At 39.8% G+C, this 16077-nt stretch overlaps 1 protein-coding gene across 2 annotated transcripts in view; it reads left to right on the forward strand.

Moving 5' to 3' along the window:
• LOC121313477 (GRB2-associated and regulator of MAPK protein-like) overlaps positions 1–16077 on the forward strand; it is a 62513-nt gene that overhangs the window by 7486 nt on the left and 38950 nt on the right. Inside the window, exon 2 of one of the 2 annotated variants that reach the window (XM_041246078.1) lies at positions 15868–16008. The exons of the other annotated variant lie outside the window; for it this stretch is intronic. Coding sequence (XP_041102012.1) covers positions 15868–16008 — 141 coding nt within the window. The remainder of the gene's footprint in view (positions 1–15867; positions 16009–16077) is intronic. 2 annotated transcript variants of the gene reach the window in all.

Genomic DNA, 16077 nt, shown 5'->3' on the forward strand with positions numbered 1-16077 from the left:
GAACCATCCTCGCCGTGCACTTCACCCCAGCTGCTGTTTGCCATTCTTTTTGTAGGTCACTTGATGTCATCCTACGGTTGCTGAGTGACATTCGAAAGAGTTGGCGGTCATCTCGGTCAGTGGAGAGTCATTTTCGCCCTCTGCCGGTCTGTAGCTTTGTTGTCCCCAATGTGTGTGCTTGACCTTGTTCTTATGAACCGCTGTCTTTGAAATTTTAAGGCTGGAAGCAACCCGACGCTCACTGTATCCCTCTGCCAGTAAAGCCAGAATCAAACCCTTCTTTTCCTCACTCAAAACTTTCCTTTTCAACTCTTTGGGCATGGTCAGTAGTTATTTTTTGATTCCAGTTACTTTTGAGGTACTACTAGCACTGTTTTTCCATGCAGCTGGTCCTATTGCAAGAGGATAGTGATGACCACAGGAGTGGTTTTTATACTTTTCCTCATTAAATAAGGTTTGGTTCAGGTGATCCCTTAATCAGTACCTCATTCAGTAGAATGAGGTGTGCCTGTGTTGGAATTCAACAGACACTGGAATGGAATGGCAGCCATATATTTAGAGATGCTGATTTAAGAAAAATTTGCAGTGGTCTCTTAATTTGTTCCAGAGCTGTATCTACCAGTCAAAAGTTTGAGTACACTTGCTGGAAGCTAGGTTTTTTCTTAATTGATGATTTACGTTGCCAGGTCATTTAGATTGAGTTGTCCTTGCACAACTTTGAGGTGTGTTTCGAGTCGTTATCTTGCAGAAGAATGAAGGACTGCCAACTAGCCATAATCCTGATGGAATGGCATGCCTCTGAAGTATGCTATGATAGCCATGCTCGTTGAGCTTGCCATGGACTTGGTAAAGATCACCAACACTGTCGCCAGCAAAGCAACCCCAGACCATGACACTGCCTCCTCCATGCTTGACAGTAGGAACCACACATGCAGAACTCATGCGCTCACCCTCTCTACGTCTTACAAATACTCGGCGGTTGGACACAGGTATTTCAGATTTTGACTCATTGGTTCATAAGACCGACTTCCACTCCTCAAACGTCCAGTTCCTCTTATTCTGCACTCTTAACAATGGTTTCTTTGAGGCAATTCTTCCAGTTGGGCCAGCTTCACGCAATCTCCTCTGAACAGTTGGTGTTGAAACATTTGTACTTCTAGTAGCATTTAGCTGAGCTTGTATTTGAGGAGCAGTTAATTGCCGGTTTCGCAGACTTGTGACTCGAATGAACTTGTTCTCGGATTCTGAGGTCACCCTTTGCCTCCCTGACCTTGTCCTCATGAGTGCCAGTTTCTTCAAATCTTGCAAAGTTCTTGCAATTTGTCTTAAAAGAGTGACCTTCATTTCTTAAAGTAAGTACAGACTGTCTTTTTTCTTTGCTTAATTGAGCGTATTTTGCTATTTTCTGCTCCCTTACATTCAGGAATGACAAACTTGTGCCTATGCTACCTATATTTATAGTAATCATGGACCCTCACCTGTTAACAATAATTGGTGACAAAATGTTAATTAGATAACATGCTAGTTAACTCAGAGAACATCTAACAAAGACACATTTATACTTAGACCAGTGTTCTAACACCATGTTATACACATTTCAGACTTTTAACTGACTTGGGCTTCAGACTGAAATCTCCTTGCTTTGGGTGACCATTTCATTGAAATTGACAAGATTTACATTTTCATTTAAAAATTAAATTTTTGAATGCAGTTCACTTATGATTATCAGCTTATATAAGTACACGTATCATATAATGAAATATTAAGTGTTTATAGACAAGTTTATACAGTTAAAATCATAGATAATCATGAAAAACCTGGTTTCAAGCAGGTATACTCAAACTTTTGACGTGTGTGTGTGTGTGTGTGTGTGTGTATATATATATATATATATATATATATATATATATATATATATATATATATATATTGCAAAAGTATTCAGACCCCTGACCAATTCTCTCATATTACTGAATTACAAATGGTACATTGAAATTTCGTTCTGTTCGATATTTTATTTTAAAACACTGAAACTCAAAATCAATTATTGTAAGGTGACATTGGTTTTATGTTGGGAAATATTTTTGAGAAAAATAAAAAACTGAAATATCTTGCTTGCATAAGTATTCAACACCTGTGCTGTGGAAGCTCCCAGTTTGCACCCATGAAAGAAATTGCCCAAACGAGGACACAATTACCTTATCATTGGCCTCCATCTGTGAACCATTAAAGTTGCTGTCACATTTTCTGGATAAAAACCCCACTGTTGAAGGATCATTGGTAAGGCTGTATATCTGAAGGAAAATGAAGACCAAAGAGCATTCTACAGAAGTTAGAGATAAAGTAATACAGGTGCATAGATTAGGGAAAGAGTACACAATAATATCCCAGTGATTGGATATCCCAGTGAGCACAGTTGGATCAATAATCGGGAAGTGGAAGCTGCATCACACCACCCAAGCACTGCCAAGAAAAGGCCATCCCTCAAAACTCAGCACTCAGACAAGAAGGAGACTTGTGAGAGGAGCCACAGAGAGGTCAAAAATCACTTTGAAGGAGCTACAGAGTTCAGTGGCTCGGAGTGGAATAATGGTGCACCAGTCAACCATATCAGATCTGCATAACACTGGCCTGTATGGGAGGGTGGCAAGAAATAAGCCATTACTCAAAAAGTACCATCTGAAAGCACTTCTGGAGTTTGCTAGAAAGCATGAGAGTGTCCCAGCTGCGATGTGGGAAAAGGTTTTGTGGTCAGATGAGACCAAGATTGAGCTTTTTGGCCAAAACTCAAAGCACTATGTGTGGCGCAAACCTAACACTGCCCATGCCTCAGGACACACCATCCCTACAGTGAAGTATGGTGGTGGCAGCATCATGCTGTGGGGATGCTTCTCATCAGCAGGGACTGGGCATCTTGTTACAGTTGAAGGAAGAATGGATGGAGCAAAATACAGGAAAATACAGCAAGAGAATCTGCTTCAGTCCGCTGAAAAACTGAAGCTTGGGAGGAAATTCACCTTTCAGCAGCACAATGATCCCAAGCACAAGGCCAAAGCAACATTGGAATGGCTCAAGAACAAAAAAGTGAATGTCCTACAGTGGTACAGTCAAAGTCCTGATCTCAATCCCATTGAGAATCTGTGGCACTATTTGAAAATTGCAGTCCACAAGCATCATCCAACCAACCTGAACAACCTGGAGCAAATCTGCCAAGAAGAATGGGCCAAAATCACTCCGACACTGTGTGCAAAGCTGGTACATACTTAACCCAAAAGACTTAAAGCTGTTACTGCAGCGAAAGCTGGCTCTACCAAATATTAATGTGTGGGGGTTAAATACTTATGCAAGCAAGTTATTTCAGTTTTTGATTTTTCTTAAAAATATTTCCCAACATGAAACCAATGTCACCTTACAATAATTGATTTACAGTTTAATTGTTTTAAAATAAAATATCGAACAGAACAAAATTTCAATGTACCATTTGTAATTCAGTAATATGAGAGAATTGGTCAGGGGTCTGAATACTTTTGCAAGGCACTGTGTGTGTGTGTGTGTGTGTGTGTGTGTGTATGTGTGTGTATATATATATATATATATATATATATATATATATATATATATATATATATATATATATATATATATATATATAATACTCAGAGAGGTTGGTTATATCTAGCGAATGGAAAAAAAAATGGATGGAAATGCATTAAACTTTCTTTTTTGTTTGGATCAAGGAAATATGTGCGATAACCATTTTTTTAAAATTTGTAACATCAATACGTACTACTGCTTGTTCGCTAAAATCCATTTTGATAAAAAAATTTTATAGATTTGCATACATTTTTATGCAAAATTTTGCAAGTTCGCTAGAAATGTGTTTGTCTTCAGGAAATAAGGAAATACTTATTAACATTTTGTTATATTTTCACTGACTGTTAAATGTCCATGAATGTGATGCTTCACCTCTTACACAAGATTTAAAAGCCACCAGCTACCTTGTCTGATGAACTCCACACAGTGTGAACGTCACGGTCTCCAGGTCGCTTGGGTCAGCAGAAAGAACCAGATCTCTTTCCCAGAGATCCTTTTATAATCCTTATTGGTGCTAATAGCGTGCTCCTCCTCCATAAAATCCACATCATGTCCGTTTCAGGTTGTCCAAATTTCTCCTGCCTATGCTTGGGTAAGGACTATGTGCGTTGTGCGTTGTGCTTTTTTTGTTTTGTTTTTAATTGTAAAAAATTATAGAGGTAGTTCTTCTCTTTTTGCCTCTGTGTCTTCCATCTATTCTAAGTGTGATTCCCAACTTTCCCCCTCGTCTAACACAAATTTATGTTTAATGTGTGTAGACATGTCTGTTACTCCTTCTCTCAAGGAAGTTCCTTCCCCTTTGGTGGTTCACCGTTCTGGTAAAGGTCCTTCTACACCCTCTACCTCTAAAAGAGCAGGTAGCCCCAGAGAACAGCTTTCTCCTCCAGGGAAAGAACGAGAAAGTCAACTCATTCCGTCTGCAGCCAAGAGAGAGATATATCTGCGAAATCAGCTACCACCACCACTATGGAAGCTCAAGCAGCCAAGGCTCAACCACCCTCTACCTGTGTCTAAAGATCTTTTCTTTCAATGGTTAAACTAGTATGAGCAGTCTAAACAAGCTCAGCTTTTACAGCCGGTAACTCATACAATAATGGATACTGTCGCACCCGGAAGTTCACAGGAGCAATACTTTCCAGATGCCCCCACCCTAGGAGAAGATGACGTCATCGATTCCGCCCCTATTATTTAACCAGCTGGGAAAGAATTACATCAGACCCCTGGGTCCTGGGGCTTATTCAACAGGGTTACAGGATTCCGTTCCAGGTTTTACCACCATCAACAGGCATGAAAAATCACTTTTTCAACTTGCTGCTTGGAGATTGAACGGTAAAAAATGAAGGATAAGGAGCTATCTGAGCAGGTGGTAAGTATTTTACTCACTTCAAGGAAACCTTCCACCTTTTCAAGCCTACTCAGGTAAATGGAGGGAGTTTCTCCCCTGGTGCAAATCAAAATCCTTGCACCATTCAAACATTCCCCTCGCAGACTTCCTATCTTACCTTAGTCACTTATTCCATAAAGGTCTCTCCCTGTCCTCTATTAAAGTACTTGTTGCTGTAATCTCTAGCATTTTACCTGGCTGGGATAATCACCAGATAGGCTTCCATCCGTTAGTTACCAGATTTATTAAACCCCCCCCCCCAGTAAACGTCTTTTTCCCCAGTGGAGCCTCAGTCTGGTACTTAACAAGCTCTTGGGTCCTCCCTTTGAACCCATGGTGACAACTTGTGACATGAAATACCTGACATAGAACCAGCATTCTTGACGGCAGTGACATCTACAAGAAGGATAAGCGAGCTCCAAGGTTATTGATGCTCCATATTTTCAGTCTTTTAAGGACAGGATTGTGTGCAGAACTAATCCCCAATTCTTACCAAAACTAGAAACTGAATTTCATATAAGACAAACCATAACATTTCCAGATTTCTACCAAAAACCTCACAAATCAAAAGAAGAAGCTAGACTTCATCTGATACATGTCAGAAGAGACCTAAACTTCTACATCCTCAGGACCATCGGTAGCAGAGCATCAGGGCAACTTCTTTATCTCTTTCAACTCACATGACAAGGGGAAAACTGTCTCTAAACAGATGATTTCACGCTAGATAACATCATGCATTGAGTTCTGTTACAGGCTTGATAGTAAAACAGTTCCAAAACCCATCAAAGCACACTCTGTAAGGGGACTACTTGCTACTACTTGGGCAAAATTAAAATCTGTTTCGATTCAGGACCTCTGCAGTGCCACCACTTGTGCATCTTTTGACACTTTCATTAAACACTGCAGTGTCTCTTAGCTGCAATGTCTCTTACTCTCAACCTATCTTGGCTCGTTCAGTTTTATCTGTGGTTTCTTCTGCTAACATCTAACCTACCACTCTTCAGTCTACATACTTTGGTATAGTTTACCTTGTGTGGAGTTCATCAGACAAGGTAAGAATACGAAGATTACCTGTAATTTGGTTTCTTCATTGGATGATGAACTCCACACACCTATATCCCACCCTCCTGTTCCCCCTCTTTTTCATTTCTATTTTTGGTTTGTTTACTTTATCAAAATTTGGAAAACATGGTGCAGATATGAGGTGGATTTTATGGAGGAGGAGCATGCTATTAGCACCAATAAGGATTATAAAGGATCTCTGGGAAAGAGAGCTGGTTCTTTCTCCTGACCCAAGCAACATGGAGACTGGGAGGTTCACGTTGTGTAGAGTTCATCATCCAATGAAGAAACCATATTACAGGTAATCTTCCTATTCTCAGACCCTTTGGTTTTTGCTACTACTGATATGTAATAGCTATAAATATGTATCTTGTAAATTTATTATTTTTTAGCATTGTCTTTAAGATTCTTGAACTGTGCAACCTCACAAAATTATTGAACTTGGTGACACAGGCCTTATCTCATAATTTTGTACAAAGCTTCAAATGTTTTTGTTCAAAGAATGAACAGTGTTCAGTGTAGATTGGGTGAATTGAGTATCTTGTGGAAACAAGGTAATTCTAACATGGTAAATAACAGGTTTTGGAGCAGAGGAGGTAAAAAGTTACTGAGCAGCTCCAATAAGATATGAATTATACTAATAATAGTGATGCTATATTCACTCTATTAGTGATTCGCTTTCAGTTGAAAAGGATTACCTGATTTCACTATATCAGATCAAAACTGGTAACACATCAGGCTACTTCTAATTTTTGTAATATGGAAAGTAGATACATCTGACGTGGGATCTTTTATGTCCGCAGAGGAATCAGCCAAAAAGTCTTTAGTTCAATCTCAACCAAAAGTGTAGTGATACTGATGTGGCGCAAAGCCGGTGCTGGATGCTGTGTTTTTGCATTTTGAAAGAGAATCTCAGGCAGGCTTGTTCGGAGCGCAGTCATCGGCGCTGGGGGTAGAAGGAAGTGAAACATGGAGAAACAAAAGAAGAGGAACATAAAGACAAAATGTAAGTGTGTGTATATATATACATATCTATATTTGTATTTTATAAATTGAATATTTATTAATTTTGTGTTGTATCACACATCAAATGCAGACATCGCCTCTGACTAACAAACAAATTATAGCTGATATCTGCCAGTTACTGCAGGCAGATCTGGAAAGAGATATATCTGAAGATATAACTCATTGCCTGTTGCATTAAAGGTCATGGCTGCACTAACTTTTTTTGCCACTGGTTCCTTCACTGCAGGGATTAGCCAGTCGGCTGTAAGCAGTGCAGTACATGAAGTTACTGCAGCTTTATTGAAACGTGCAGGGCGATGTCTTCGTGGCTCTTATGACACTGTTTTGCAACCCAAGTACACCTGTTGAACACAGGTACAGTATAATGAAGCCATCACCTCTGCTCCATCTGGCATTGAGCATACATTTGGAATGTTAAAAGTGTGTTTTCATGTTTGAATTGGTCAGGTAGTACACTACAATACAGTCCTCGGGTCAGCTTTTTTGTGCCGTTTTGTGTTTTTCACAGTATTGCCGCACAAAATGGATGTTGTATTGACCTTCCAGAGGACACAAGCTTTTAGGGAACATGAGTCTTTTAGGGAACACTGGGAGAAGCTCCAGTTGTCGCTACTCCGAGACAGATCGGGAGTGCCTTTTTTATATGTATTGATTTAAATTGTATACTATAATAGACACTCTTACATACACTAATTTTTTTTAATCTATTTTTTGTTTTCTAATTTTAAAACAATTTGTTTTTGCTGAAAGAGAACACATCCACCCATTGATATGAATGTCATATAAGGTATGTATTATTGACTACAGTTTAGTTTAGGGGCCCTACTATTAGCAAAATCCCTTTATACTGAATCAGTAACAGATGGCTTTTAATTATACAATCATTTATTTTTTTATTGATTTTTGTCTAGTTTTATATAATAAAGTTAATTCAGTCAACATAATGCGATGTCTGTAATAGTGGGGACCCCTGCAGTATACATACAACAACAAAAGACGTTGAATATTAGTTGAAATGTTTATTCTTTTTATTATAAAACTGAAATGTAGTCTTTACGTAAGAAGAAAAATAAACAAATTACACACACAGATGTGCATATGTATGTTGCAGCTGAAGGAATGCCTGAAGGGCATCAGAGTTCTCAAAAATGTGGCATTGGCGCTGAGGTGCTGTCACCACGGCCTTGTAGTATTTGCCAGCAGTGATGGACTTTGGTGACCTTGGCCTGTTGTTGACCTGTTGCCTCATTCTCCCTTTGTTCTTCTCTTCTAGGGCTGTCGATGTGACAGAGATGTTGGTCTTCCTCCTCCTCCCTCTCTGTTGAATGGGATGCAGATGAAACGGCAAACAAAACAAAGAACAAACATTGTGGCTATGTATTTTTTTTATTTGTGTTTGTTTGTTTACAATATAACTTAATTGCAGCATCAATAAAACATGTACATTGGACTCTAGTGATTATTAGTTGTTTTGTGGTTTTGTGATACCCCGTCGCACAACGAAATAGACAATTAGCGCTTATTTTTTACTGAATCGTATAGATTTACACTCAATGTACAAATAAATAAATAAAAAACATACCGAATACATATACAATTATTTTAAAGGGAGAGTGATCAAAATATATAAGCCAATTACAGAATTCTGTGTAGACAGCAAAAGTTTTAGTAGCTTAACAATTCTTTAAACTTTGGTTGGTGTCAGCAGTCTGCTGCTACGAGGCTTATCACAAGTGCAACCTTTTTCCTCAAATTTTTAACTTGAACAGCAGCACTTGAACACGGCCCTTTGCGGATGTTTTGCACTCTACGGTATTCCCTGAGAGCTGCCTCGGCATTACTTCCTTTGCTGTAACAAAAACATGACCAGTTCACCTCTCTCCACACTGATCAGCTTCATGTTGCTTGACTTAGCTGCCTTATGAGTGACAGGACTATTTATACCCACAGTACTGTAGGTACACGGCAGTAACTATAGTAGCGCCCTATAATGACAAATGAATAACTCTGGCATTTGCGTCCCCATGGTTCCCTTAACCCTTAGCGGTCCATTTATTCAGAGCTTGTCAGGTGTGTCAGGTCCAATTTATTTTCACACACGCTTTTTAATTTTTTATTTTTTTTTCAGAGTAAAACAGGTTTAAAAAGCCCTGCATAGCAAAAGGACATCACTACTGCATCTCCAGCCAAGTCCCACCCATTGTTCACTGTATTTTTCACATACCTCTTCATAGTCATGCAAACTGATAAATCCTGTTCTGATCACTAATTTTATCACCAAACTCCTCAAGTCTGCGATCCAAGTCATTGTTTTATTATTATAACATCTAAAAAAGCTCTGCAAATGTCTGTGATATTCTTTGGGTGCTGGATGCTGAAGCAGCTATCTCCTTTGTTTGTGTCCGTGTTATCTCTGTGGTGCAGGGGCTATGTGTAGTGCTCAGATACCCCCCCCCCCCCCCCCCCCCCCCCCCTTTTTTTTTTTTTTAGGCTTCATTCAGCTCCTGTTTGTCTCACTCGGCCATTGAAAGGTTTTTTATGGCTTTTTCCGGAGAAAAATCGACTAGAGACCTGTGCGTGACGTCTTTTGATGATGCCGGACAGGGTCCTACATCGGACTGGAAAGGGAAAATTGTAATGTTTGACCAGGTCCAACGTGGAACTGCAAATGGTTAACGACCATATGAAAACTGCATTTTTGTTTTTACTCTGACTCTTAATCGCAAAACTGAATTGTCACGTTACTTGTTTACAACTGTGGTGTTGACGAGAGTTACCCAGACAGTAGATACTTGTAGATACTGCAGCCCGACAAGCAGACGTGATCGTTTGTGTTTGCTTCTCTTCCAGACATCGTTGAACCGTTTTTTGGATACCGGTCAAAGAAGCATTCATAGATGGAGATATTTATTCCCATGCTCTTTCACCTTACTTGCCCTGGCTTTTCTAGGTTTTTACGCTATATATTATTGTCAGGCTTTTGCAAAAATATGTAGTCCTTTAGCATGAAGCATTCCTTTCAAATTGTCAAATTCCACTTCATGCCATGCTGCGATGGTGTTGCTTCCATATTGGATACCAAAAACACAGCTAGCGCTGCTTTTCACCTCCCACAGCAGTGACTGATGTAGCGCAAAGACATTTTGTCCCATTCTGCTGGGTGCTAAAATTGGATCAAAGTTACTCTCTTGAGAAAGACCACTCCTTGTAGCACTACCACAATGACTTTGAGCGTTGCTCTTGCACCTGCCCACGTGTTATCAAAATCAGATCCCTGGTGTTCATAAGAGGGCTCTCATCCGATTACTGGCCAAGCCCAAACTTGCTTAGTGTCTGAAATCTGACAGGATCAGTCTCCTCGTGGTATTACTACAGGCGATGCAATTGTATTGTGTCCACAGTTTTCATAGGTGTCAACCATGTACCATCACTCACTTTATCCTGAAACACACAAGTATTTAACCAAGGATATTATCCTCTCAAAGTCTGCCAACGATGACACTCAATGCCTGTGTTCTTTTGTTGTGTTTCACTGACTGCTGTTAATATTGTCAGTGATAAAAAGGAACTTGTTCCCTTGTTAAGGTTTGTTTCAATCAAATAGTTGGTAGCACAAATTAACTTTTAATTTTATATGAGCTGCAAGGCAGTGACCCTCAAAGTACAGCTGAGAGATCAGGTCCATGGCAGTGAGCTGTGTCTGCTGTTCATAACACGATTTAATCTGTGAAATACTTTATTATGCTATCTCGAAGTAATTTGCTTTCTGCAATCAAGTGCAATCAAATGCGCAGCAAGTGCTGATAAATGGATAGTACCGTTAATGATTAATGGCACAGTTTTGCAACTGAAACTGGACATGGGTGCAAAAGTGAAGCTGATAACAGTAAAGGATCTAAAGATGCTTAAAAATAAGCAGCAGATCATAAATAAACGTGATGCTGAAAGCCTATAATGGACAAATGACTGACACCCATGGTTTATGCAAATTACAAGTCCAGCATAAAGAAAAAATGTCAGAGTTGTTGCTTGGAGACTAGGTTTGTGAAATGATTGGACTGGTGAAACTTGTTTACACAGTGACACATGCGACAGGAAACAAGCATGCATAGACTGCACACCACACAGTGTCTGCTACGATGCCAACTGTGGAAGTGTCCAGGCATTTTTGAGGGAGTCGGAGCATTGCCGTTTACATATAGCATTAGATTAAAAAACACAGCACGTCCATTCGTACACTCTCAAGGCGAGTTCCAGTTCCTCTGAGACAAGATTTGTGCAATGAATTTGACAGAATGGTCTCAATGCAATGATTCAGCCAAGTCGAGGCTGAGTTGTCAACTCAGTGGTCTGTGTCACTTAGACTATGTATGGGCCCTAAGGATTTGAATGAGAATATCTTGCTTGAGCATTACTAAATACCGAAGAGAGGAAATCCTAAGCGAGATGGCAGGGGCACAGTATTTCACAAAACTAGCTCCATCTCATGGCTTCTAGCACTTAAAGTTGGACAGTGAAAGTGCTAAAATATGTACATTTAACAAACCCTTTGGACATTACAGCTTCCAGAGACTGTCCTTTGGAATACGTTCTCCACCAGAAATCTTCCACCGGGCAATGGAAAATATATTTGAAGGGCTAGAAGGTGTTCGAGTGTGCATAGATGATGTCATTATTTGGAGTAAAACACATGAAGAGCACAGTGCCAGAGTGCATATAACCGTGGAGAGTGTGCATCGATATGCACTGAAGCTCAACAGAGAAAAATGCCAAGCAGGAAATTACATTTGTCGGAGACAGATTGACAACAGCAGGTGTACAACCAAAGTAAAAGATATCACTGAGATGCCCAGGCCAGAAGATATAAAAGCCTCCAGAGAGCTTTGGGAATGATTAACTATATGTGCAAGTTTTTACCAAACCTGACAGCTATAATAGTGGTCTTATGTGAATTACTACATGGAAAAAGTGAATGGTCATGGGCACCAGCTCACAAAGAAGAATGGAAGCAATTGAAACAAATACTGGTAACAGAACCAGTGCTAGTTTTCTTTGATCCAAGCAAGAAGATAATAGTGTCAACAGATGTCTCTAAAGATGAGCTAGGTGAAGTTTTGCTACAAGATAATGATGGCGCTTGGAAACCTGTAGCTTACGTAGTGAGGTCTATGATTGAGACTGAGAAACTCTACACTCAGAATGAGAAAGAGTGTCTGGGCCTAATATTTGACTATGAAAAGTTTCACTGTTGATATTGCCTCACCATTAATTAGAACCTCTTATTTATAGACCTTTAATTATAGAGATGCTCCTTGACTTAGTGTGCTTGAATTGCATTCGCGCCCATTCAATGTTATTGATTAGTTTGCCCAATAACTGTTGTAGTCAAGATTGTCATGTCATCCATGTATGCTCTAATTGGTGGCAGAAGCCAAGCATTCTCCTCCCACTATCCATTTTTAAGCCCTAATAATTGCTTACATTGCCATGATAAAAGCCAGTGGAGAAATGGTGCATCCTGCCATTATTCCAATTTCTATACATTGCGATGTAGTTGTGAATTCTGAAGTTGAAAAACAAAATTGCAAATCTCTGAAGTAGGCTTTCACTAAGTTTGTTATTGTCCTCAGTACACTGAAAAATCAAATGCTGCCCAAAGAAGATCATGCTCATATTTTATTCTTTGTTTTTCAGCAGGCAGCACAGTAATAAGCTAAAGGATGAGGCTGTGCCTCAACTGTTTTTATTCTACTTTTTAATTTTTTTTCAACCACTGTTTTTGGGTTCAATGTTTTTGGAAACCTGTAAGATTTTGTATTATAATAAAGGTGGTTATTTATCGCAAGATTGTCCTAACTGAAAAGTTTGTTGTTAACCCATATTTCAATTATAGTAGCTGTACCGCTATGGCCAAAAGTCCCCTAAGCACCTACATAGATGAAAAGGTACAGTAGATTTGGATGTTAAAGATGAGGATGCAGCCAAACTTTAAGTATTTTTATTTTTTAAGGAGTGGTAACAACCAATGTTTTAAAAGCCAGCACAAACAGTAGCATCACTGATACCCCTTTAATTCTCCTGAAGATCTTTTGTTAAGTCCTAGACTGATCGTCAATGGCTCATAGAATTAACACATTTTACGTTAACATATTGAATTGCATACCACTTTGTTGGGTCACATGTACTTAACGGACAATAATTTTGTAGTACATTTAATTTCATGATGTTAAATACGCTGAACAAAAAATATAAACGCAACATGTAAAGTGTCTCATGAGCTGAAATAAAAGATCCCAGAAATTTTCCATATGCACAAAAAGCTTATTTCTCTCAAATTTTGTGCACAAATCTGTTTACGTCCCTGTTAATGGGCATTTCTCCTTTGCCAAGATAATCCATCCACCTGACAGGTGTGGCATATCAAGAAGCTGATTAAACAGCATGATCATTACACAGGTGCACCTTGTGCTGGGGACAATAAAAGGCCAGTTTTGTCACACAACACAATGCCACAGATGTCTCAAGTTTTGAGGGAGTGTGCAATTGGCATGCTGACTGCAAGAATGTCCACCAGAGCTGTTGCCAGAGAATTGAATGTTCATTTCTCTACCATAAGCCGCCTCCAACGTTGTTTTAGAGAATTTGGCAGTACGTCCAACCGGCCTCACGACCACAGACCACGAGTAACCACACCAGCTCAGGACCTCCACATCCAGCTTCTTCACCTGCTGGATTGTCTGAGACCAGCCACCCAGACAGCTGATGAAACTGTGGATTTGCACAACCAAAGAATTTCTGCACAAACTGTCAGAAACCGTCTCGGGGAAGCTCATCTGCGTGTTCGTCGTCCTCACCAGGGTCTTGACCTGACTGCAGTTCAGTGTCGTAACCGACTGCTGTGGGCAAATGCTCACCTTCGATGGCCACTGGCACGCTGGAGAAGTGTGCTCTTCACGGATGAATCCCGGTTTCAGCTGTACCGGGCAGATGGCAGACAGCATGTATGGCGCTGTGTGGGCGAGCGGTTTGCTGATGTCAACGTTGTGAACACAGTGCCCCGTGGTGGCAGTGGGGTTATGGTATGGGCAGGCATAAGCTATGGACTATGAACACAATTGCATTTTATTGATGGCAATTTGAATGCACAGAGATACCGTGAAGAGATTCTGAGGCCCATTGTCGTGCCATTCATCCGCCGCCATCACCTCATGTTTCAGCAAGATAATGCACGGCCCCACATCACAAGGATCTGTACACAATTCCTGGAAGCTGAAAATGTCCCAGTTCTTCCATGGCCTGCATACTCACCAGACATGTCACCCACTGAGCATGTTTGGGATGCTCTGGATCGACGTGTACGACAGCGTGTTCCAGTTCCCGCCAATATCCAGCAACTTCGCACAGCCATTGAAGAGGAGTGGGACAACATTCCACAGGCCACAGTCAACAGCTTGATCAATTCTATGCGAAGGAGATGTGTTGCGCTGCATGAGGCAAATGGTGGTCACACCAGATACTTACTGGTTTTCTGATCCACACCCCTGCCTTTTTTTTAATTATGTCACAATCCTAACATTCGAGGTGATTCAAAACCTTTAGCCATAGCTGTACAGTCATGACGTGCTACTTCTATTTTTGTTGTAAACATAGCATTTGTTATCATGCAGTACCTACATTTATTAGAGATCCATGAGTTTGAGGATTTAGTGCAGCCTGAAGTGTGAAAAAGTAAGATGAACCTTCTTTCACTGAATGATTTTGACTAAGTCTGTGATATACAGCCATTAAAAGTTGTAATTCTACAGTTTTACATTATCTACAACCTTTTAATTGAAAGCAGTTTGTTGCTCTAAAGGTTAGGTCACTTTCTCTTTTGTATGGCTGGGTTCACAGACCCAGATTAGCATTAGTCATAGACTGCTTAGTGTTAATGTAGGTAAGATTGTCCACAATTAGTGATTATTAGGGTCTGTAAAACCAGCCATTAAAGTTGCTTTTATTCTTTAACTCTTTTATTTAAAACATAACCTAGGTTTTAAAATCCATTTTCTTGTCTCTCATTAGAATATCAATGTTTTTGCAAGTCCCTCATAATAATATAGTACATATCTTTAGAATAACGATCACTATGGTAACAAAAATAAAGAATTTTTACTGTAAAGGCTTGTCGTGGAACTTTTTTCCTCCTCAACTCCGCAGCTGCACCTCCTTTCATGGGCTCTGTGGGTCTCTTCACAAAGCCTCAGCTGAACTGTGAGCTGTCAGAGGTCTCACCTCCAAGGAGGGCATCTCCTTTTAGGCCGAAAAGCGAGATCTGGGCCACACCTATTGAATCCTACCATTCTATTGAATGCCGTCGTCTCACTTATTGATTTTAAATGGCTAACAAGAATTATGGAATATACACTCAATTATATTTTATTATCAAAAAAGTTTTTTTTTAATGACTTGGAAAAATAATTAATGCTCTGTCCTTGCAACTTGCAACCATTAAAGGGGATTTATTTTTTATTTTCTCAGGACTGAAGAGTGCATTTTCAGAATTTCATTACACAATCTAAGTTTTTTTTTTATGGTTAGCATTAGCAGAGGTAGCTTTGGACTTAAGTGATTGTGAATTATAATCATGATTGACAAAATGTGGTTGACTTGATTGACCTGCACTCAGAGTTAAAGGATGGTTTCTTATGTGTGTTTAAGAATAAGCAAATAGTTACCAGTGGTGCATTGTTAAATCTGCATGAACAAAATTTATTTTGGAATTTTCCGGTACTAAAAAGAGAAAGTATTTTACTTCACAGGAGAGTCAGTAGAAGGGCTGCGAGACAATGACTACATTCTGCTTCATTCGTGTCGGCAATGGACTACCATCACAGCCCACAGCCTGGAGGAGGGCCACTACGTCATAGGGCCGAAAATAGAAATCCCAGTCCATTATGGGGGTAAGTCAAGAACAAACTGCATCTCAAGCTGTAGTTAACCTTTGAGGTGGTTATCGAAGCAAACACATT

The sequence above is a fragment of the Polyodon spathula genome, chromosome 3 (genome assembly GCF_017654505.1).
Source record: "Polyodon spathula isolate WHYD16114869_AA chromosome 3, ASM1765450v1, whole genome shotgun sequence".
Taxonomy (NCBI): Eukaryota; Metazoa; Chordata; class Actinopteri; order Acipenseriformes; family Polyodontidae; genus Polyodon; species Polyodon spathula.